The sequence below is a fragment of the Eucalyptus grandis genome, chromosome 8 (assembly GCF_016545825.1).
Source record: "Eucalyptus grandis isolate ANBG69807.140 chromosome 8, ASM1654582v1, whole genome shotgun sequence".
Taxonomy (NCBI): Eukaryota; Viridiplantae; Streptophyta; class Magnoliopsida; order Myrtales; family Myrtaceae; genus Eucalyptus; species Eucalyptus grandis.
The window spans coordinates 346,024-371,103 of record NC_052619.1 but is presented as its reverse complement, the minus strand read 5'-3'; the positions used below and the strand labels follow the sequence as shown (position 1 = coordinate 371,103).

Genomic DNA, 25,080 nt, shown 5'->3' with positions numbered 1-25,080 from the left:
AGTTTAAAGATTTATGGAACAGACAATTTGTAAATTGGCAAGTAGCTCAGATGGTGCCTCTTTAGACGACATATACTAATGTTCTGTAGCCTAACTTAGGGAAACTCTACCTGATAATGGACGAAAGAGCTATATGCCTAGCTTATGTGATGGTGGATAAGACAAGTGAATTGCAAGAATGATTACGTTTTACGTTTCTTCATCATTGAAAAAATTAAATATTGTAGTTTCACCATGTACCTCACATGCGCTGTATGAATGGCTCGTTCATGAGGTTGCGTGAACGAATTGAGAACTCCATATCCGGATAATCACGTGGTTGGTTAGAATATCAACTCTATTTAATTGGCTCAAGATTAATTTGTCTTGTGCTTTTGAATGAAATTAGATCTAGATAGGTACACGTTGAAAGTACTATGAGAAGTTGGGCTCCTTCATGTTCTATCCTAGTTCCTGTCATGAATTTCCTCAATGCTATCCATACATAATACTTATACACCCAAATATGTATCACAACAAATGATTTTCCTATATTAGATATCTAATTAATGAACATGAACCAAGTTCAGCCGAAGTATACCCCAAGTGCCAAAACTTGGCACGGAGGACACTTAAATGCAAAAACTTTGGAAATGTACACTAAGTGTCAAAATCGGAGTAAAATGGATTATTAGAAAGTGCCATTCGGCCAAAATCTAGCCAAATTGCTAACGTGGCAATTTTACTCGAGGTGAATGCAAAACAACGTCATTTTGCACGCTAACATTGCAAGAATACGTCATTTTATCTCTGATATATAAATAATTAATATAAAAATTAATTAAATTAAATTTAAAACTAAATTTATTTAAAATATTCTAAAAATAAAAACTAAAAATTTAGAGAAGGGGTGGAGGAGGCGGCCGAGGGCTGAGCCCTCGCCGCTGGGAGGGTCGACCGGGGTCGCCCGCCCTAGCCAACCGGCGGCAAAGGCCGCGAGCCCTCATTGAATCTAGGCAAGGGCCGCGACCCTGCGCCCTAAATCTGGCGAGGGCTTGCGGGCACTCACCGCCTCCCCGTTGTTTGTGTAACGCCCGGCAACCCCGGCCGATGCTCCCCACCGTCGTCGCCCTTCCCTGGCGACAACGGGGAGGTGGCGAGGGCTCGCAAGCCCTCGCCTAAATCCGCGAGGCTCGCGGCCCTCACCGCCGGTCGGCCGGGGCCGGCAACCTCGGCCAACCCTTCCCCCTCCGTTGCCGGCCCTTCTCGGGCGGCGGGGAGGTGGCACGGCGAGGCTCGGCCCTCAACCGCCTCCCTTCGCGCCCTTTTTATTTTATTTAAGTTTTAAAAGTTTAATTTATTTTTTTAGAATATTTTAAATAAATTTAGTTTTAAATTTAATTTAATTAATTTTTATATTAATTATTTACACATCATAGACAAAATGACGTCGTTTTTGCATTTTTTTGCTATGTCAACTATGCAAACGACGCCATTTTGCACTCACCTCGCTTTAAAATTGCCACGTTAGTAATCTGGCCGGATTTTAGCTGGAGTAGCACTTAAGTGATCCATTTTTATCGATTTTAGCACTTAAGTGTACCTTTCCAAAGTTTTGGCACTTAAGTGTCCCTCCGTGCTAAATTTCGGCACTCCAGGTGTCCATACCTCACATGCTCCCATAGATATTTTATGATGATTTCAACCGGGGGGGGACAAAGATTTTCACAAGATTGGTGACGAAAGAGGACTACTCGGGTTATCATATAATTCCCTTTTAGGGTTTTGACATAAATATTTTTTTATTCTTGCAATATTTCACAGTGAATGACATTTTATCACGTATTCGAATGCTTTTAAATCTAGTCAAGTAAGATGTTGCGCCTCATCATTCGCGCCAACGAAAGAAGGTAGGCTAGTGGCCAAACAATGTAAATCACCACTAGGGTGAGCATCGGTTAAGTGTCAACCTACGTCAACCTTTGACCGACTCTAGACCGACCCAACCCTACCGGTCTTGGTTCGATTCCCATGAAAACTAGGTCTGTCTTTGATCCTAGGATTCCTGAACTAACACTGTGCAAGTTGATCCTTGGTCTTAAGAGTTTAGGGTCAATCCAACTTAGACCAACCTTGACTATATATATATAATTTTTTTTATATAGAGAAAACCCTAAAACAAATAGTGTCAACAACACTAAATAGCTTTGTAGTGATGAGTCCAAGTAATTTTATATTATTTTTTAATAACTTAGATTTTTAATGTCTTTTACGACATCAACAACCATATTTTACAAAAGAGGAAAATGTTGTGGGGAGTCATCACGGCATCAAAATGGTATAAACAACTTCTCGCGGTATTCTACTCTAGTACTCGTTCTCTTTTGTATTATTTGTCCTTTTAGTCTTCAATTTGCCAAAATCAAAAGAAACAATTTCTCCGTTCGCCATTTGACACTCGCCTCGCTTGCTTTTGGTCACTCATGCCACTAGCTGCTTGATGCTAGCCCCTTTGTGACGTTCGCCCCACTCGACGCTCACACCGCCTCTTAGCCGACCTCGCTCATTACTGAATCCATTGGGTCAGTCCGGTCCTTCTTACCTTTTTAGGGGGTACAAAAAATAAATAGAAAAAAATTATCAGTTGGTCCCCAGTCGATCTTGGAATCGGACCAAACCCATTGGGTTGGTCCATTCCTCGATCCCAAGCTCAATAAGGTCGGTTATTGGTTCAAAATATTAAAAACTAACACTATGTGAGTTGGTTCTAGAGTTGGGAATAGACTAGTTCAATTCGAATCATGCTCACCCATAATCACCACACCCTTTCTTGCTTTCTCAATTTTACTTTTGCATTTTGAGGCTTTTGCTTAGCTATTAGACCCACTAGGAGCTCATCCGAAGGAAGTACAATGACGAGTGTTTCCTATTAAATGAACGTACGAGTCGGGTTTGACTGACGGGTACTCATCCAATCCGTATAACTACCATTCAAACGATTCATCTGGTTCATGTTTGTGCTCAATATCTGGTTCTATATATTAAATGAAATGCCTCCCAAGATGAGTATCAACCTCTCTACCTCGCGTTTCATCAGCTTCTGAAAGAGTTGAAGCTCGACAAGAAATGGACAATCAGAAAAACGAGAGGATCCTCAAACCAACCCATGTTCTTGTTCTCACTTTCCCCGCACAAGGTCACATAAACCCTATGGTCGAGTTCTCGAAACGCTTAGCCTCAAAGGGTCTCAACGTTGCCCTCATAATCCCCATCTCTGAACCTTCCAAGTCCCTCCATTCGACAAACCACGGAACGAGTTCAATCAAGATCGAGCAAATATCTGACGGGTTCGAGGGCGTGTACACCGACGAGCTGAGCCTGGATGTCTACTTTGAACTTTTCACAGTTTCGGTCTCAAAGAGTCTGACCAATTTCATCGAACGACATCAATCTTCTCAAGATAATCCAGCGAAAGTTCTGGTGTATGACTCGGTCATGCCTTGGGCTCTTGACATAGCGATACAACACGGCATGCACGGAGCTTCGTTCTTCACTCAGTCTTGCACAGTTGGGGCCATTTATCACCATGTTCACCGAGGAACGCTAAAGTTCCCCCTAGAAGATTCACGAGGACAGGGACATGATTCTGTCCCTCCGGTCATCTCGAATTTGAGTTTGAACGATCTTCCTTCGTTCGTGGTCGATGTTGATGCATATCCTGCGCTTGTGAAACTCGTGCTGGGCCAGTTCTCCAACGTGATGAGAGCTAACTGGCGCTTGTTTAATACCTTCGCGGAGCTCGAGGTTGAGGTTAGTAGCACCCCCATTAATATGCCCTCATGTGAAAATACAGTAGGCAGACGGTCATTCTATAAACGATGTGATGAAACAAGTCAATTTCAGTTCAAAACCCTTAGGACGGCGTAAATCCATTTTTTTGTTTTTTATATGTGATTAAACTTTGGCTAAGCCCACAAAATAACAGAAAAACAAAAATTGTTTTACAAAGTAGTGTGATAGACGCTTGTTATATGGTTGAATTAGGATTGAGACGGGAGTGATGAATTCCTCTAAGAAAGGTAGATAGAATGTTGGAAATTAAATTGATTCTTCCACTTGCGCAATGGATGTACTGCATCATACACTGTTGAGTAAATGTTTTGATGGTGAAGTGGTTGGACAAAAAAACGGAGACACACAGAATTAACTAAAAAGAAAACACAAAATACAAAAGCTTGATGATTTTATCTATATAAAAATTAGGAACAACATTTAGATTAATATAGGTACAAATATCTATAGAAAGTTCACTATCGTTTTTAAATAATCTTATGAAAACATTTAAGACATCAACCTGATACAAACTCTAGTGAGGTTATACTTTTACTATATTAGAAATCATAAGTTGAAATATACCTAAATTTAACTATTGTAGTAGTATTCATAATGTCCAAAAAGGTTAAAACAACGATAATAAAAAGTTGGCAATTTTTATTTATTTATTTAGGAGATCACTGGAAATGAAAGGACATTCTAAAATCTGGACAATAAAGTAATTATAAAAATTTATGGATACTAAACTTTGTTGTGGAAAGTTGAGAGATTAAACTGAACAAATTGAAATTTTAGGAATACATTGCACATTTGACAATAGTTTAAGGACTTGTGGTGATTTGTCTCCCGTGTTTGGTGTAAGAAAAGGTTAATATTGAACATAAGGCTAACTTATAGTGATTATAAGTGTCATTTTCCCTTTTATAAAGTAGAGTTATAGACACTTGTTAGAGGGTTGGTACTATGATTGTGACAGGAGTGATAAATTCTTCTAAGAATGGCAGATAGAACGAAGGAAATTTGATTCTCGCATGTGCAGGCGATGGATTTATTGCATTTGCATATATATTTCCTGAAATGTGTAGGTGGTAAAGTGGATGGGGAGTCAATGCCCACTGCTCACTGTAGGACCAACGGTCCCATCTATGTACCTGGACAAGAGAATCCAACACGACAAAGATTACGGACTCAGCCTCTTCAAGCCTAACGATGCTGAGACATGCATCGAGTGGCTTGACTCGAAGGATGCCGACTCGGTCGTTTACGTATCATTCGGAAGCTTGGCTTCCCTTGGAGAAGAGCAAATGGAGGAAATAGCGATCGGACTCAAGAGGATGAAGGGCAACTTCCTGTGGGTGGTGAGCGTCTGAAGAGAAGAAGCTCCCATGCAATTTCTTGCAAGATATGGAGTTACTAGATGGTAAGGGTTTGGTGGTGAAGTGGTGTGATCAACTCCAAGTGCTGAGCCACGGCTCAGTGGGTTGCTTCATGACTCACTGCGGATGGAACTCGACTATGGAAGGGGTGAGCTTGGGCGTCCCCATGGTGGTGATGCCTCAGTGGACTGACCAGCCGACAAATGCGGCATTCATCACGGAGGTGTGGAAGGTCGGTCTCAGGGTTAGGGTGAACGAGAAAGGGATTGTGACCAGTGAAGAGATCGAAAGTTGTGTAAACGAGGTCATGGGAGGAGAGAGAGGGAAAGAGATCAAAGCAAATTCGTTGAAGTGGAGAGAGAGGGCGAGAATCGCTATGGAAGAAGGCGGGAGCTCTGACAACAACATCAGCGATTTTGCAAAGAACATAATTGAGATGTACAAGCAATAGTGCTTCATTCATGATTAATAAGGTGCCATTTGCAAATGGAACTTCACTGCAGTTCATTTATGAATAAAGATGATTACTCTAGCAATGATAATTATATGATTACGCAAATTACGTACACTGATCATAAAGACGTGCTTTGCTCACTCTGTTAAAAAGGTAATAATCACAAAGATGTGTTAGCACTATGAAAAAGCCAACTAAGATGTCAATGAAATATGAAGATAGATTAGCCTTTGAGATGGATAGGTGGCTCATATAATATCAGGTGCGCAAACAAGAAGAGTAGCTCTTATAACCGTCACGAACTGCTCATATAAAGAAGCTGTTGAGCTAGGGGAAATGAACACTACATAGTAGGAAGTCTGAATGGTCTGAAAGAACGAACACTGACCCAAACCAAGTCGGACAGTCCAGCTGAACTTTGGTTTTTGTTCTTCATCGAATGCATCTGGCTCATGTTTATCCACGACACACAAAGTCTGGGACGGACCGTATTGGGCTCCCTGTGAAATCCATTGTATCTAAGAGTTGAGATGCATATTGATAGGTCTTCTTCGTACTGGAAGACCACATTCGACTATACATTACATGGAAACTAGATTCATCAATAAGACAATCCAGAAAAGTTCCATGTCTTGCATCTTCCAACCGACGTCCCTTTCTTACAATGTCTTCCAGCAGAATTTTCCCATCTGCTCAAACTGGGTCCATGAAGTTTAATTAATTTCAAGGATTTAGTGACCCTTGGACCATCCACAATAAACACAAATCAGAGAGAGATCAGATTATTCAAAGGCAAAACACCCACTTTAGCAGAGACAGCAAACGGCGTTTTCATCAATACGGTAACACACTTAAATTGTTCCTCCCAATATGGGACATTTTTAACTCCTTTAATCACATGCCATGGTACATGCGCACACTATTGTCCACTTGTTCCTTCAGAAAGAAGGAGATTAGAAGAAGAGTAGATATCCCTATCATCCTGTCCATAAGTGCTGATGAACCCCATCTTTTTCAACACCATCATTGGTGCAGTCACATTCCTTTTTTGCGTCATTCTTTACCTTCATGGCCTCTTTATCACTATCTGCTCCCTCTTTCTCTACCATGCTTAATCTCGAAGCATCCAAAGTCCAAACAATACAAACTAAGAATGGAGGCATTTACCACAAGACATGATATTTATTCGGCTATTGAAAGTATGCTAATCTCTGTGGAAACGCTATTCAAGATGTATGCAGTGCAACATGAGCATTCAGTGTTGCAGTCAGTGTCAGGAGAGCGTGAAGAGTTTTTGCAGCTTGAATTGATCATGTAGAAACTCTGCTTCATCAAGTTCTGTACCCTTTGAAAAAAAATAAAAAATAAATAAAAGTTAGGTATTCATTTATTACTATTCGACTATGAGTAGAGTGGCAACAGCCCCAACCTATCTTTTCATCAAGCCAATATTACCAAAATGGTTTCTTGTTAAGTGTTCTTCTTCCTCTTCTTGCTTTTTTTCTTCCTGCAACCGAAAATTTTTTTAAAGAGAGGGACAAGATGCATATCCAAGCAGCTCAAATTGATATTGCATAAGGCAAAAACTAAATTAGGATAACAAAAGAAAAGAGAAACCTTGATGAATGCTTCCTGCACCTGAAGGTACTCTAATTTCCCTCTCCTTTCCAACTCATGATCTTCAGCTGACAAAGCTGTGGCATCGATGTTTCTGATCATCTCATCTGGAAGTTATGATAAGGTAGCTCTAACAGCTTCTTCAGGAGTTTAACTTTCTGGAAAAGCTGAAGGCTCTGCATCTGGAAAAAAGAGAAAATGAACTTTTAACAGCGCACCTCAGACCATGAGCCTCTCATGTTTCAATATCTAGATAAAGTCATGGAATATACAGTGTTAGCCCCACAAGAGGGGCTTCTATAATCTCAGAGTCCACAAAAACAGACAGGCAAGGGGTGGTGGTTTGGATTAAGATTCTACTCCACCAGAAGGACAACAAACACAGACACAAACTGATTAGACATAGCTTACCTGGAAAAGATCAAAAGGAAAGATGGCAATCATTAAGCTGTAGAACAAGTCAGCTGTCACACTTTAAGATTTCTAGGATTGACTTGATATAGTGGAACAACTCGAAGTCCTGTCAAAGAGGATGACCCGAGGATAAAGACAGAGAGTCCTATTCTATCTGAATTTTCAGGGCAGATACTTGGCCATTCACAAAGACAGCAAAGAGATTCAACTCAACAAATTCTTCAAAAAGCTTATCTTCTCCCACTAGATTACTACACATTTCAAAAGCACAATGACATGAATCCATTTATTGCAAGTATTCAATCCATTAATTGCACAAAGAAGAGCACCTGCTGACGCATTTCTTCCACCGAGAGAAGTCCAAGCATGCCCCTGTCTCTACAATCTTTGCGAAGTTCAGCTTCTGGAAGAGACTCTGCCTTCTGCTTGGATTAACCTATCATCTTCCTTAGTCTCGACCCAACAGAAAGAAAACAGACCATAACGAGATGCATCATGATTCTTTCGTGCAACTGCTGGTATACAGAAGGTCAATTACACTGAATTGTCCACTAGTCCTGTGCAAATTTAGCATGATCGAGAAGAAAGATCTCATTATTATCCATCTATGTGAACTTTGTTTCTTCTTCCTACATGCAACAGACTAAAGTGAAATGTTTTCCTTTCCTTTTCCCACCTCTCCTATCAAATATTAGTAAAGCCAACAGATCAGTTAATTTAAGGCTTTATAAGCTAGCTCCATTAATGATCATTGAATGACAAAGTAAAATAAATTAATTCTCTATAGGGCACATAAAAACCAGGAAAACATCCTTCAAAGGAGATGAACAGGAAGTCTCACTCTTACCCTCTTCAAGAATTCACTCAAATTTCTTGCTTCTCTCTTGATTTCCCCATTACTCAAATTATGAACTTCTTTTAGCATTTCCCCGACAGTTGCCTGAAGGAATTCGGTATATTGAATTCTTGTTTTCAAACTGTGTCTCAAAGATTCCTGCAGACTGCAAGCAGGATCCTTTTACAAATACTGTGTTCAAAATTCTAAAGAACAGTTCAGCATGGAAGCATTTCTGTGAATGTATAGATATTCATTTCGAGTATTCATCAGACCGGTCAATTCTCTGTTTTTCACCAGAGGAAAGAGAGTTTCAGATTCAATAATTGCTTTGCCTACCATTGACAACTTTTCATGCATGGCATACTACAATAAAACTTTTCCCACATTGCAAAATTGAAAGCCATTACAAGTGCTGCCAAGGGAATAAGGTAAAAATAATGTACTTCTCGGCATGAGACTTCACCTAGTAACAAGATACAAGAAGATGCCGTCTTATCAACATCCTAAACTATCAAAATGTAACCCTGTCCAATTAATGAAAGCCAAAATAGAGGGACAAAACAAGCAAGATCATGCAGAGCGAAGATTACAATGCTGGGACATAACTGCTCTTGTTTTTTCCTTCTTTTTCATCCCATCTCAAAAGGTTGAAGGCAACATATTGGGAAAGATTTTCAGAAATAAAAGCAGCAGAAGTTCCATAAATAGAACAATAAAAAAGACCGCAAAAGGTGCTAGCTGTAAGATATTGGCTATTGTCTGTCTTAGCTGCTGCCTCTCCTTCTGGTAAGATTCTTCCTGCCTGAAAGTTTCAATGGCAATCTGACTTTGATGCAAGCCTAGGGGAGGCTTTCTCAAACAATAGGATCGGGAGAGTGACTCGCGCACAAGAAACGGGACGAACAGTAATTTCAGCACTGCGCAAGCTCAGGAGAACAGTCGTATCTTTGTCGATACAGATCGGATCAACCTGATTCCAAAGCCAAATGAACAAAGACTTCTGGATCTACAATTTCTGTGTTTTGGGTTTTCTGAAATAAGCACTGTAGGATAGTCGAAATCGGGTTGGAAGTAACGAACAGAACAGGAATAGATAGGAACTCCGTTGGTTGCTCTTCTAGGCCTCCAAGGAAGTTGAGGGGGCACCGATTCTTCTAGATCGATGACTGCAACTCTTCAAGGATGCAGATTTCAAAAGCTCCGACTTTTCAAGGACGGAGTGAAAACTCTTCTAGGTTTTCAAGGATATGAACTCTACAAGGTTCACGATACTTGCTTCAAGCAAAGCTTTTCATTTATCAAAATTCATCAAAAGTTGTCTGTCTTCTACAAGGGATTGGCTTATATCATCAAAGAAATAAAAACAGAACGTTGAAACTAGGAGAAATAAAGACAAAGTGTTGAAAACTAGGAGAAATAAAAACGGAGCATTGAAAATAGGAGATATAGTAAAGGGCATGGAAACTATAAACTAGTAAAGGCGTCACGAGCTTCCAAGGTGTCTTTCAAGCTTCCGGGATGGACTCAAGATGTCGTTATGGCTTCTCGGTTTCGTCGAGCTTTAATGCGGGCCGATCTTCTTGGTCGAGAGAGCCGGTCTTCAATGTGGGCTGCATCATCCTCCCCATCTTTAAAAGAATTCGTCCTCGAATTCTTGCCATCATCATCAGAAGAATCTCCCACCCTACTAGGTGCCAACGTAATCTTCTTGCCTCCAAATTCAAAAGAATATGTATTTCGATAACCATCATGCATAGTCCTCTTATCGAATTGCCATGGTCGACCAAGAATAATGTGACTAGCATCCATCGGCAGAACATCACACCATATTTTGTCACTATAAACAGAACCAATGAACAAATTAACAAGGCATCATTTTGAAACAATTACCTCAGCACCTATCTTCAACCACAACATTTTATAAGGCGTAGGGTGCCCTTTTAATTCCAACTTCAACTTGTTTGCCGCTACTTCAGAAATTATATTCTCACAACAACCAAAGTCAATAATTAATTGACATACCTTTCCCATGATTGTGCAAGCAGAATGGAAAATATTGGTACGTAGCCACCTATCTCCAGTGTCTTCTTGAGAAGTAAGAAAAATTTTCCTCACCATAAGAAGTTCGCTAGTGTCAGCATGCACTATTTGTTCATCATCCGCAACTTCTTCATCATCTTTCAACTCCTCTTCAAGTGGATTCTTAGCATTCTCATCGGAATCATCATCCACCAAAAAGGCTTTACCGGCTGGTCGATTCTTATTGATTCGACAATTGCTAGCACGATGACCCAACTCCCCACAAGAATAGCAATGTATTTCGGATGTAGCAGGTTGATTCGAAACATGGGATTGAGTAGAAGGCTTACTAGCAAATTGTTGTCTCCGAGAATGAGAGCGCTCCATTTTGAGTGCCCGTTGGTGTGCATCTCCTAAGTCCCAAATGTCGAGGACTTCCAAGGCGTCTTGAATGTAAAATTGAAGACCATTCAAGTATTTGTTCACAAGCACATCCTCTGGGTCCTGGATATTGTTACGAATCACCAACTCATTGAATTCATTGGTGTATTGGTCCACCGTTCGCGTACCTTGTGTTAGATTTTGGTACCGTTGGTAGAGCTCTCTCTTATATCCTTTGGGGAGAAAATATTTTTGAATCTTGCCCTCCATCTTTCTCCACGAAGTGACTGGTGCTTTGCCAACGCCTTGGCGAGTTTGTTTTTCACGTCTCCACCAAGCAATCGCCTTGCCTCGGAATTGCATAGCAATGATCCCAACGCGACAATTCTCCGGAACATTTCGATGCTCAAACACCTCATTCACAAGTGTTAGCCAATCAACAATTTCATCAGGAGACTCATTACCTGTAAATTCTGGAACTTCTTTCTTGATTTCCTTTTCTCAATCTGGCTCACGAATATGTTGTAAACGATGTCGAACATGCCTCCGACCGTGAATAGATTGAACACTCTCCGAAGAGGAAGAGTCACCATGGGAATCTTCAGTCCTGGAACGGTGGAGAATTATTTGCTTCAGCCCTCAAACGCTGAACTTCTTGCGTCAATTCATCAATTTGTTGTTGCATATTCTCAGCCGAGTGTGTGCAATTCATTGAGGGAAGGGTTCTGCCGCCACGACGCCTAGCTTGTCTTGGAGGCATTGTCCTCTCCTCCAAAGCTCTGATACCAAATGATGCAAGCCTAGGGAGGCTTTCTCAAACAATAGGATCGGGAGAGTGACTCGCACAAGAAACGGGACGAACAGTAATTTCAGCACTGCGCAAGCTCAGGAGAACAGTCGTATCTTTGTCGATACAGATCGGATCAACCTGATTCCAAAGCCAAATGAACAAAGACTTCTGGATCTACAATTTCTGTGTTTTGGGTTTTCTGAAATAAGCACTGTAGGATAGTCGAAATCGGGTTGGAAGTAACGAACAGAACAGGAAAAGATAGGAACTTCGTTGGTTGCTCTTCTAGGCCTCCATGGAAGTTGAGGGGGCACCGATTCTTCTAGATCGATGACTGCAACTCTTCAAGGATGCAGATTTCAAAAGCTCCGACTCTTCAAGGACGGAGTGAAAACTCTTCTAGGTTTTCAAGGATATGAACTCTACAAGGTTCACGATGCTTGCTTCAAGCAAAGCTTTTCATTTATCAAAATTCATCAAAAGTTGTCTGTCTTCTACAAGGGATTGGCTTATATCATCAAAGAAATAAAAACAGAACGTTGAAACTAGGAGAAATAAAGACAAAGTGTTGAAAACTAGGAGAAATAAAAACGGAGCATTGAAAATAGGAGATATAGTAAAGGGCATGGAAACTATAAACTAGTAAAGGCGTCACGCGAGCTTCCAAGGTGTCTTTCAAGCTTCCGGGATGGACTCAAGATGTCGTTATGGCTTCTCGATTTCGTCGAGCTTTAATGCGGGCCGATCTTCTTGGTCGAGAGAGCCGGTCTTCAATGTGGGCTGCATCAGACTTATTCTCATGTCAACCCAGAGTAATTTGAAGCTGAACAGGTAACGTTGCATAGTTGACCTATATTTCTGTTTCAAATGGACTAGTCTCTTACCCCGATCCTCCCTACATACACCAAAATAACAGAGCAAGGAATATGAATCCAACTCTTGCTGAAATGCAAATCACACGATGGCTTCCTAATCTGCTCACCGACATCGCACCTCATAAACAAGGCTTAATTCCTTCAGAATCGCGGTGCTTGGCTTTTGCTTTTACTATTTCCTTTTCAGAGTTCAAGCCTTCAACAGCCTCAACACATTTTCCAGAAGAAATTTACTCTCTGCTTTTAGTAACAAGTTCTTTATTTTCTTCATCATCGGTAGCTGGATCACACTGCTTTGTGGCAGCTGTAGAGACATCACGACCAGACCATAACATCCACCTCATCCTTGCTCGAGATATGCAATCTGGTTCTCTGGTTATGGTGCCATTCTTGTGAAAACCACAATTTGCACTGAAATGTCGATGCTCTAGAAAGATACCCAAGATTCTTCCCGCAGAGCACACTCCTTTCCTATTATTGCCATCCTCTGAACATGCTGAAGTAAGGTTTTCATTGGAGCTGTAACCACTTAAATCATTATATTGAGGGGCAAGGATGTGGCTGAAACCATCAGGATACCAAATTGACCAAGTAGAAGGCTTGCGGTAGGTTGAGATATACCCCTTTCTTCTCAGAATAGCTTGGGAAGCTATCAGGTAATGATCATGTACTCAATAGAGCAAAGATCCTGAGAAACACAGTTAATATATCGCAAATGTCTTGTTGGAGACATAAAGAAGTGAAATTGTAGAAGGCAGAGAATATCGCCACATTTTCAATGCTTCCAGTACAGTAGATAGACATTTTTCCTTCAGAATAAAACAAATTCTTGTGATTATCAGGGGGAACCTGATCATGGAACTGAACAAAATTATCACACGGCCAATATGGTCAAATCAATATTTGAACCTCGTTTCCCTGAATTTGGGCCAAAAGAAATCTCAAGAATCAACGAGAACATTGGAGACTCAGTTGGGGATAACAGGCACAACTGCTATATGAATAGTCATGTTCCACTATCCACTAAAGTATTAAAAGACAACGCACGCATTCCATAACCATATCAGATTTCATAATTTTGTAATGCAAAACAAAAAACAAGCCAATGACCGCAATTTGCAAGTTGTACAGATCATAAAACTTTTTTGCTTCTATCACTCTCCCTGAGCTGCTCGACCACTAATGAGGTAGATGAGGAAACAATATAATGAAAATAAACGCAAGAGTTTCAGCATTGCAGATATCCAACATAAATCTAGAGTCCGCAATTCGCGGGAAAATTGAACAAACGCAAAGGAAACATTGAACCGACAGCAAGGTGGCTCCTGCACAAAAATCTAAGACAGGCTTAATTCAACTACACAAGAACAACAATGAAAGTGACAATATGGGAGACAACATAAACAGGAAATACAAGTACTTTGTGGAGCTGCGGTCACATATTCGTATATACTCGTAAAGAAATGAAAGAAGACCTGGAGCTGAACTCGAGGTCAGTTTACGACTAGAAAACTCACTCGCCCCAAAAAAGAACAGCGGGGCAAGAGTAAAGCTGCAATCTTCTTCTGAAAACGAAAAGAAGGGTGGTTTCCTTGCATCCCCGTCAAGCTGCAATCTTCTTCTGAAAACGACAGTACAATGCTCGTCGCAGCGCATGGTTATCATCACCGTTCAGGTTTCTTCACCACCTCGCCGAGCAATGCCCGCAACAGTAGCTCTTTCTCTCTCTCTCTCTCTCTCAAAAAAAAATAAATAAAGGCAAAACTTGAAACACTTTCCATTTGGTTGCGTGAAGTGAACACATGGCAGATGATCATAACACCAATTGCTATCCACAGATATCTGTCCTCTTAATTCCTTCCCTGTCCCTGTCCCTGTCCCTGTCCGTCCAGAAAATATCTTCGGAGGAGCTTCGAGAAGAGCCCTTCGCATCCGCACGCCTCTCTTCCTCGTTTTCTCTCGCTTCCTCGCGTGATTGCATTCGCGTTCGTGTGGTTTCGGGTCTTGGGTCCGAAAGATTCCTCCTGGGTTTTCGATGGAGATGGGGAGGAAGTGAGGAACAAGCAGGTGATCCTGAAGAACTACGTGACCGGAATGCCCAAGGAGAGCGACATGGCCGTGACCACCCACAACACCATCACGTTGAAGCTTCCCGAGTCCTCCAATTCGGTGATCGTCAAGAATCTGTACCTGTCGTGCGACCCTTACATGCGCGGCCGCATGCGGAAGCCCGACTCCCCCTCCTTCGTCGGTTCCTTCGTCCCTGGTTCCGTGAGTCCACTCTCCGACCACTCGGTTACGTTGGCGTCAGTGGAACTGCGGATCGCGTCGCGGTCCTCAGTTATTTCTGTTGTGTTTACCTTGTCGACAGATGTTTCGGTCCGATTTGCTGTTCGGGAGAAATGAACAAATTGATCGGATTTTTTGCTCTGTTTCTCCGTAGGCAGTAGGCACTCCTTAAAGTAAGGTGCTTTACTGCAATCCGTACATTGAAAATTAGAGATTTCCGAGTTAAGTGTACGTGACGAGTGCTGCCAAGACACTCGCCCGTTGATTTGTCCCGACTTAGTTAGTTTCGAAATGGATTAGCTAGTCGGATTTCATTAACGGGTGCATCCTGGATCCACCAGTTGAGGATGTGAATAGAGAAAGTTCCAAGTTTTTCTAGGCATTCAATTTTCCCGTACATCGATGATAGACAGTTTCTTTATTAAAGAATGCTGAACAAGGTCTGTAGCGATTTCCAATGACTTTTTATATTGGGATTGATCTGTTGTGTCTTCATATTTGTGTATGTGGGGCACATGCATGCATATATGCAGCCCCTCAGTGGATATGGAGTGGGCAAAGTGGTGGTATCAGGGCATCCAAATTTCAAGGAAGGAGACTTGGTGTTGGCATGGGGAACCACTGGGTGGGAGGAGTATAGTGTGATCGCTGCTCCTGAGACTCTCCTCAAAATCCAGTCCACCGATGTCCCGCTTTCCTACTACACTGGCATTCTCGGTGAGGCTTTCTTACATTTCCACATAACTCTCCATTCATGACATGTGTGTTTTTTGGTGAACATGAACTGTCATGACACGTCCTCTTCCGCACGTTGATCTTCCTACTAATTCCTTGTTGAGTCGAATAGTGACTATAGAATGCCGATCTTATATGGTTGTAACTTCTTACCTTCTCGTACTTCTTTATCCATTTTGTTGTCATTAATGCACACAAAAATGCAAAGAAAAAGATCCCCTGCTTGGACTGAAGTTTTTATTACGAGGATTGTAGGGTCGCCGACTTTAGTGCCCAACAGTGGAATCTACGTTTGCATCAAATGCTGAAAAATGAAAGAGAAAAAGAATGAGAAACAACTTCTGAGATGATGATTTTCCTAACAGAGATGGGCCTGTATTAAGAATGACACTGATTCTTGTTCAGGGTAAGTAGTGCAGCTAGTCCATCTTTTGCGCTGGTTCACGTGCCAGCATTCAGAATTCTCCTTGCTTGATTCTTCTTCCTTGACAATAGTTGAGCATGTATGGGTGGATTTGTACTGGAACCAGGAAGCTGGTTTGGTTCAGTTCATGAGTGGATCCTAGAAGTAAACTTTTCTCTGTTTTTCAAGATTTGATAGTTAAATTTTAAGGAAATTAAAACACAACTGTTATTGGTCGAGTTATACATGTGTAGCTTTCAAATATTAGGTTAATAAGCCAATTATTTTCTAGTGCAAATCTGGAATTTTCATTTTTTAATGGTAAAAAAGGCGTCCCAAGTGAGTTTTGCCTGAGAACAAAATGGTCAATTCCTGTCCTAGATACAATTGGCCATACAACCGATTCTAGAACCTGGGATTGGGAAAATACAGTTTCCTGGCCAATTTCAAGTTTCTGAAAAGAGAAGCTGAATGGCAACCGTTTCACTTTCAGGGGACAACTTAGAACCCAACCCACCAGGTCGATCCCCGGTTGAACAGCCGGCATGCTTGCACAAAATGTAATTTCTGTTTCCATCATACTGCAATTGTCTCATATAACTGTTGGAAGGACTTTTAAGCCGAAACTGACACTTTCTTGTCAACTAGAGCATGCAATTGACCATGTTTTAGACTCATTGAAAATATTATTTTGCAGGTATGCCCGGAATGACTGCTTATGCTGGTTTTTATGAGGTTTGCACACCTCAGAAAGGGGAAAGGGTGTTCGTATCAGCCGCCTCTGGAGCAGTTGGCCAGCTAGTTGGACAGTTTGCCAAGTTACTAGGTTGCTATGTTGTCGGCAGCGCTGGAAGCAAAGAAAAGGTAGAAGACAGTTCTACTTGAAATAGATGAAGTTATTAATTCTTCAGTGACGTATCCATTCATATGCCTGCATCGGTGGCTAACTAACCACCAGAAATTGGGAAGTTGTAGATGACAGAGTCAGTGACTAAACCCCGGATGAGTTTTTCTTCATTGGTATTGATTCTTTTGTCATTTTCTCAACACAAGGTGGATCTTCTAAAGAACAAGTTTGGATTTGACGAAGGTTTCAACTACAAGGAAGAGCCAAACTTTGAGGCAGCCCTGAAAAGGTTAGTGTTAAGGCTTCTAAGAACTTTTTTGCAACTTTTCACTAGATGGCTAACTTATAGATGTAAAAAAAAATGCTCATTCTGTCATAATTTCTACTGTTCATCTGCTGGGATAATCAAATTTTATAATGAATATCTGTAAAAATGCTCTTGATTGTGGAATAACACAATCCTTCAGAATAAGGGATGACTGATGAGGAAAGTTTGATCTCCAAATGTTTATGCCTGCAACTTTTCATATTTTAATAGACACCTGAGTGGAAATCAAAGTACTGATAGTAAAATGCCTTCTGTTTCTCATTCCTCTGCCTTATTGAGTCTGCAGAGAAATACCTATTAATCTGCTTTTGTTGCTTTTTGTTCACAGATACTTCCGGAGGGCATTGATATATATTTTGACAATGTCGGGGGGAAGATGCTTGATGCAGTTCTACTCAACATGAGGATTCACGGCCGGATCGCTGTGTGCGGCATGATATCGCAGTATAACCTGGACCAGCCTGAAGGTGTGCATAACTTGGTGAATATTGTTGGAAGACGGGTACGCATGCAAGGGTTCCTGGCTGGGGACTATCTTCACCTTTACCCAAAGTATCTTCAAATGGTTTTCCTTACATCAAAGAAGGTAAAGTTGTATACGTTGAAGATGTTTCTGAAGGCATTGAGAGTGCCCCTGCTGCTCTCTTGGGCCTGTTCACTGGCCGCAATGTCGGAAAAAAGGTAGTTCTGGTGGCTAGAGAATGAGATGGCGGGAGAGATCTTAATGCATCTTCTAGATACCCCACAAGTATTTTCCTTTCTTTCACTGGACTAACAGTTTCAATTTTTGTCTTAGATATCCAACACATTTGACAAATATATGATGCACTTGCAAAGAAAAAGTAGATACTTTCTTTTCCATTATAGCTCTGGGAATAAGCACCTGATTGAACGAGTACATGAGACTTTGAGATCACCAATTAAACAATAATCATGTTTTTAAGTGTTGTAGGATTTGATATTTGGTGAAAGTCGCATGACCCCATCTGTGAGTATTTTTTAAGAACAAGTGCTTCAAGGTTGTGGTTCAAGCCTTTCGACAAAGGCCTATAGTTGAATTCGTGCATAGTTTAGAAGGTCTCTCAAAAAGTGAGACGCCCAGTCTGAGGATTATACAGTTTGAAAGGAAGCATATGAGTCGGAAACTCGAATACAGGAGGCAAAGTAAAAAATCTCCTTTGGAAGGTGGGGTTCTAATTGAGAGGCTATGAGCTTACTGCATCATATGGGACGAGAGATGAAATTCATTCGGCATGGAGAAAGTTCTTGATCACGCGTTGAGATTGCGGTAAGTTAGTCTCGGAAAATAACTTTATTCGATGCTTTTGCTGAAGCATGAAAGACAATATCCACTTCTGCAATATCCTGAATATGAAAAATGTGTATTTTTGTCAACTCAAAATATGAGATTGACCCAAACCATTTCAATGCTAGCACTAGATTCTGAATCCAACTAATTGCCAAGTTGAAAGAAAAAGTGAAGCTTTCACAATCATATTTTCTAGCATATGCAAGAGCCAAACTTGTAGAGACGAACTATCAAACGAAAGCTCAACATAGGATTCCACAAGCTGGATTGTAGTCAGAAAATCTTTGTCTATAAGAGCAGGGTTTCGAGCGAATACTACTAGGATTTACTTGAAAACAGGAGAGGCAAGAACGAGAGAGGCAATGGCTATTTGGCACAGAATTTCAGTCACTATGTTCCTGCTCTTTTCCGTTCTTGGAATCGTGCAATGTGGTCCGGACGTTTTGCTGGTATACAAGATTTGCAACGGAGACAAGTTCAACCCTAGCGATGCAGATGCTGGCTCTGTATCCGAAGTCCTGCAACTCCTGATTGACAAAACCTCGAGCTCGGGTTTCGATGTTTACGTCTCGAGTGATATCTTGTACGGTAGTCTTTGCTACGGTCACGGAGCTTGAAACGGGGCACTCAGCCACTCAGACTGCGACTCCTGCGTGACGTCCGCCGTGAAATTAGTATTTGATCAGTGTATATATAGCATCGGAGCTCATATCCAACTGAAAGATTGCAGGATTCGGTACGAGAGCTATTACTTTTCTGAAAGTTGAGCTGCTGTCGTTTGAGAAAGCGGGAGCTTATTCGCAAAAGTGGGGATATGTTTGAATAAATGCACATAGGGTTTTGCAGTTTTAATTACCATTAACGAAGGCGAGACATCGAGCCTATCCCCAGATAAGCCGAAGATGCTCTCCTTTCGGGGCATGTGATTATCTATCTTTCACCATCACAAATGTAAGAAGCTTATGCTTTACTGTCGCCGGGTTGATGCAGTCCGGTTGCTTAGTTTACTTAATGCAATACGACTTTCAATTTCAGTTCGCTGTAAAAAAGAAGCTTATGCTTTAACATCGTCCGCAGAAATGTCTAAAGCAGAGGTTCAAAGGTGTTCTTACTTGGGCATGGAATGAAAAAGGAAGTCATTAGAAACTCATTTAAGTATGCGACAATAGAATGGTATCGTTTTGCATGGATGCAAGTGCCAAACTTCTCCTACTACAACTAGTGAGAGGAAAAGAAGACATATAAGCTCGCCATGAGGCTTCTACTGCTAGTTTCATAAGAGCCGGAAAATCTTTGCCAACAGTTTTAAAACACTTACCTGTATTTGTTGAAATCCATTGGAAAAAAAAAATTGTAATTTTTGGCTCGAAATAATTATATATTATTGGACCTAAGCAAGTCCTTAAAAGATTCAAAGGGAAGAAAGAGGGGTGAGATTTGCCCTAGGATGAAAAACCCCATAACATCACTCGTGTATCCCTTTCCCTTGGAAAAGAAAAATATTCATGAAGGAATAAGGGGCTTCACGTTGCACATCAAGGTTTTGGCATTGGCTATCATAAAGTACATAGGTATAGTAACCTCCCGTGCTTGAGATGAATGAAAATGAGTGAAAGTCCCAATGCAAAGTTGCATGCCTTAATGGCAAGGTCACATCAACCTGACCACAATCTCAGTAACCTTGGTTGATGTGATCTTGCCATAGCACATATGATTAAACATTATATCATCATGTTCAAATGACTTATAATCCTAGTTTTAAAAAGAATGTTGAATGTGAAAATTAATGGATCTTACAATTCAAGTACGATGCGGAATAATAAATTATCAGTTAAATCAACGAAAAACATAATAACATTGGGGATTTACATGATTTAGCCTTACTATCCGTACTTACTCTTGGGGAAGCATTTTTTTTTTTTTTTTTTGGGTGGGGGAGGGGAGCTAGTTACTATGAATATGGTGAATACGCAATTTAGAACTGCTTTAGTATTTAATAACCAAGTAGAACTCTATTTTCATATGCCCTTTTGTGACTTGTTGGCTTGAATTAGGAATCCGACTCTAACGTGGAAAGTAGTGAAATTGGCTTTGTTTTTAACTTGGATCGGGTTTGTTTCAAACTGGAGACAAAATTTAACAAAAATGCTTCCTTTCTGATTCATGTTCGAACTTGAGCAACTCAATTTTTGTCTTCTTGAATAATTCATCTTGACCTTTCATGCTTTCAATCTACTTCACAAAATAAATGCCACGCTTAAATGCCGTGCTGTTGTTGTAGGCATCATTCACTAACGATGAAGAGAAGAACTCTTTATTTTCCATTATGGGAAAACATATGACCAGTCAGTATATAAACAGAGACAATAATGCAAAATAAGACCATCTAAATGTACACAGAAGAATTGAATAAATAGTGATACGGGACCTAGTACGTGTCCCGTTGATATATATATGAGAATGTGAACTTCCTTTTTGTATCTTTTGGGGAAGAACAAACTCAAACAAACGCTTGACAGTTCTAACGATAAATATAAGAATATAGGTTTTGGACGCAATTCGTTCAGAACAAATTTCTCTTTAATGTCGAATTGGAATCTTCTTATTCAAATCAAAGGAATATTGGTTGATTGATTAAGCATTTGATTTAATTTATACAAACTATGTTAATATGTGCTCAAATCACGATGTCTTCCTCTTCAATTAATTATAAAGGCCGCCGGTGTCACTTTGTTAGTAGAGTATTGCTAGACGTACGTGGACAAGATAGCGTACGTGAAATGGCATGAGAAGCACATCTTCTAACATATACTAGTGCCCAACTTGTAAGATGAACTATCAAACGAAGCAATGTAAACAGAATAAGGACAGAGAGTGACGGAGAAACCGGTGGAAACTACCCTCTTTAAATAGTCGGATTTCAAGTGCTTTTTGACAAGACAAACTCAAGAAAACACGAGGGGCGAGAACAAGAGCGACGATGACTGCTTGGCAGACAGTTTCAATCACCATATTGCTGCTCTTTTCTGTTCTCGACACCGCGCAAAGTGGTCCGGACGTTTCGCTGGTATACAAAATTTGCAGCGCCGACGAGTTTAGCATTTACGATACATACGCTGGCTCCGTAGCCGAAGTCCTCAACCGTCTGATGGACAAAACCTCGAGCTCAGGTTTCAATCTTTACATCACAAGTAATCCCTCGTTTAGCAACCTTTGCTACGGTCACGGAGCGTGCGACGGGGCACTCAGCCACTCGGACTGCGACTCCTGCTTGAAGTCCGCCACAAACTTGATAATCGATCAGTGCGAGTACCACGTTGGAGTTCAATTCCAACTGGAAGATTGCAGGATCAGGTACGAGAATTATCGATTTTTTGAAGGTTGAGCTACTGTCGTTGGAGAAAGCAGGAGGGCAAGACATCGAAACCTATCACCAGATTAGCCGAAAATGTTTTGTGATTGACTATGCTTCACCATTCCAGATATGTATGCAATCCTACTGTACTTGGCTCAAACTGAAACGAGTGCTTAAAGAATGCGGTTCAAGTGACTGGTAAATGCTTAAAGTTGAATTCAGGCCCGAATAGAAGGTCTTGTGGGTTTTTTTGCCAGGTAACTACAGAACCAGAATCAGAACTCAGATAAGTATATTGTTGTACAGAAGCAAGTGATCAAATAGTAAAACAGATTTAACAAGAAAATAAATCGAACATTAAATTTACACGATTTGATTGATGTGACCTGAGTTCATGACGAGAGCGTAAAGAATATCATTATAGATGAAAAGATATAACGGGAATTATAAACACACTTGAGTCACTCAAATATACTTTTAGTATTTTCTAACACCCAATAATTCATTTAGTATTTAGTTTCACATTTCCTTACAAAATAATCCATTAATCTTTCATAACACAACCTAACAGATTGACAATCCAAAATAATGTTTTTTTTTTTTCCTTTTGGTACAATTGAGAAATAAGTATAGCTCAGGAATCGGACAAATTGCGTGCCTCAAGTATTTTGAGCCAATGTCTATGCTTTAAAAACTACTTCTTACAAGGGAAAAAAGTTATAGCTCCAACAATATTAAACATAACGAATTGACAATCGGGTTAAACTAAATTTATCTGATTTTATTTTTTTGTTGACTTGAATTAAAAAAATATTTAATTTCTTGCACTGGCCAATAAGTCGAGCTTTTACATCATAATCCGATTGAGGATTATGATTTGATGGAGGCTCAAGAGAAGGATATTACGATTGGGCCGGACTCTGTGGATGGACCGGATCAAGTGGGCTGCACCGGAGCTGAACCCACAAGGGAGAAAACCCTAATTCTTCCACCCCATCGCGCTTCTCTTTATAAAACCCAAGCCACTGGCTCCCAGAGATGGATGAGCAAACCGCGCTGCGCATGGACTGACGGTCATCAGAGGTTACATGTTCTTGAGTTTCTTGTTCCTCCTTGTTCTTCTTCTTCTTTTTGGTTCGCCTTCAGATTTCTGTTGCAAGTCGTGCCTCTTGCGGGGATCCCTCCGGTCGGGCGTATCATCGCCGGTGATTTGGAGGGTCGTCCGTCGTCGTTGATGCGAGTGGAGGCGTAGAGTGCGGTGCAGGGAAGTTGAGTCGCTTCGCCTCAGCTCTCTTGTTGTACCGGGCGCAGCGAATAACTCCCTGCAAAATCTCTTCTCTCTTTTTTAACCTTGATGTCGTCTCTTTGTGGGTTTTCTCTTTATTTCAAAAAGAAAAAGAAGTCGAGATTTTTTTATTCTTTTTCTTTTTTTTTTGGAGGGTGTTCGATCTTGTTCTTGATCCGATGATGGCATATATCTTTGAGACCTGATTGTCTTGTGACTTGATGACAATTACAAGCATTTTTGGCTGAGGATCCCTTTGCCGTTTCCAAACTATTTTGGAATCCTCTTTTGGAACCTGATTTTATAAATCTGGAGTGTCTGTGGGTGGGGGATTCAGATGATGCAATGTGCACTGGGCTCTGAGGCAGTTGCTAAACTTGCCGATCTTGATGGACAATCGCAGCCTAGAAAGCTCTGTCTGATGATTCCTCCTCACCTTGGACTCCTAATTTTATGGCCTGTAGTTGGTTTTAAACTGATGAGAGAGAAGTTGATGTGCTCTCTCGACGATGATGCAGGGTTGTCTTGTCTAGGCTAGTAATTTTGGGAAATGAACGCAATGTGAGCACCTGAGCAAAGCGAGTAGAGTCTGTGGCTCTGGAGCTGTTCCCCAATTAACAACGGATGCACCAAGGCATATGTTCTGTGTACATCCATTGAAGAACATTACATGGACTGCCCTTAAATATTAAATACTTAAGCTCAACCTCTCATTAAAACTGGGTTCTTTTTCTTCAAGCTATTAATGAAAAGTGGATATTTCAAGAAAAAAAAAAGAACTCAGCTTCACAGGACTCCATTTCGAGGTTGGGGGAAAAATTCTAAGCATGATATAGGGTGCGTTTGGATGGGCATTTAGAAGCCCATCCAGTTCTGAAAAACTCTTTCACCCAAAAAATGGGTGTTTGGCAACCATTCCCGGGGGCTTTCCAGTGAAAGTTTCCCCTTGGGAATCTTTGCGCTCAAGGCTGGTGGAGACCAGCCTTGAGCCTTCAGCATTTTCGAATGCTGAAGGGCCATTTAATGAAAATTTTATTTTCCATTTTACCCCAAAAATTTTTGAAAACCCACCGTTGCCCCCGCATTTGTTTATTTTTAAAAGAAAAAGCGACCCTTCGGTCCGGCTGGCAGGACGGCGCCACCGAGCCCAGACTGGCGCCTGCGCCGGCCCGGCCGTCGAGGAGGTCGGCGACCTCCGGCGAGGGTCGCGCGACCAGTAGAGGGCCGCCGGAGGTCGCCCGACCTCGGGCGACCAGGTCGCTCGACCCGGGGCCGCGCGACCCGGGCGACCGCCGCCCGGGTCTCACGGCCGGCGGCCCGCCTGTAGGTCTCGCGAGGGTCGCGCGACCCTGTTGCCCGAGGTCGGGCGACCTCCGGCCCCTCGGCCGGGTCGCCCGAGGTCGAGCGACCTCGGCGGCCCTCGGGTGGGTCGCGCGACCCTCGCCGAGGGGGTCGCCCGAGGGTCGAGCGACCTCCGGCCCTCGGGCGGTCGCGCGACCCTCGCCGAGGGTCGCCCGAGGTCGAGCGACCTCCCGCCCTCTGGGGGGTCGCGCGACCCTCGCCGGAGGGTCGCCCGAGGTCGGGCGACCTCGGCGACGGGCCGCCGCGCCAGATCGCTCGCGCGGGCGCGCGCCCTTTCGCCGGACCGGCGAAGGGTTTACCCCATTTTCCAAAAAAAAAAAAAAAGAAAAGAAAATATAATACCCAAAGCCCTTTCCAAATGTTTTTTTTACCAAACGCACGTTCAACTCAAAGTCCATTTGCAAAATTTTTTTTACCAAACACAACCGCATTTTCCCAAATAGCTTTTGGGCTTTCGCATTGCATTGGACTCAAAGTTTCTATCAAATCTTTGAACCAAACGCACCCATAAGACCCTGCCATTTTTTCATGTTCTGACCTCGCCAAAACGTTGTAACTATAAATCTGTCGCCTTGTGCTAAGTGAAAACT

General features: G+C 41.7%; 2 protein-coding genes, 1 long non-coding RNA gene, 2 other non-coding genes and 1 pseudogene across 5 annotated transcripts; 5 read left to right on the top strand and 1 right to left on the bottom strand.

The window, feature by feature from the left end:
- Nucleotides 1-2,996: 2,996 nt before the first annotated feature.
- LOC104456175 (UDP-glycosyltransferase 74E2) lies at nucleotides 2,997-5,731 on the top strand. The gene is given in 3 exon segments (XM_010070918.3): nucleotides 2,997-3,789; nucleotides 4,899-5,173; nucleotides 5,175-5,731. Coding segments are annotated over 3 exon segments (1,425 nt in total). The 5' UTR covers nucleotides 2,997-3,105; the 3' UTR covers nucleotides 5,641-5,731.
- A 135-nt stretch (nucleotides 5,732-5,866) lies between these two features.
- LOC120287755 lies at nucleotides 5,867-7,437 on the bottom strand. The gene is made up of 2 exons (XR_005546028.1): nucleotides 7,261-7,437; nucleotides 5,867-6,341 (listed from the first exon to the last, which is right to left on the bottom strand). It is a non-coding gene; the product is annotated as an uncharacterized LOC120287755 (long non-coding RNA).
- Nucleotides 7,438-14,867: 7,430 nt separating this feature from the next.
- Nucleotides 14,868-18,122, top strand: LOC120286624 (annotated as a pseudogene).
- Nucleotides 18,123-21,468: 3,346 nt separating this feature from the next.
- On the top strand, nucleotides 21,469-21,873 carry LOC104416136 (antifungal protein ginkbilobin-like protein). Its single transcript, XM_018860152.1, has one exon. It carries the CDS (start codon nucleotides 21,469-21,471, stop codon nucleotides 21,871-21,873), a length of 405 nt encoding a protein of 134 aa, XP_018715697.1.
- Nucleotides 21,874-23,303: 1,430 nt separating this feature from the next.
- LOC120287948 lies at nucleotides 23,304-23,380 on the top strand. The gene has a single exon (XR_005546201.1). It is a non-coding gene; the product is annotated as a small nucleolar RNA R66 (small nucleolar RNA).
- Nucleotides 23,381-23,461: 81 nt separating this feature from the next.
- LOC120287968 lies at nucleotides 23,462-23,553 on the top strand. The gene has a single exon (XR_005546221.1). It is a non-coding gene; the product is annotated as a small nucleolar RNA snoR118 (small nucleolar RNA).
- The last annotated feature ends 1,527 nt before the right edge of the window (nucleotides 23,554-25,080 follow it).

Coding starts and splice junctions, on each gene's coding strand:
- LOC104416136 (XM_018860152.1), top strand. CDS start 21,469: ATGACTGCTTGGCAGACAGTTTCAATCACCATATTGCTGCTCTTTTCT.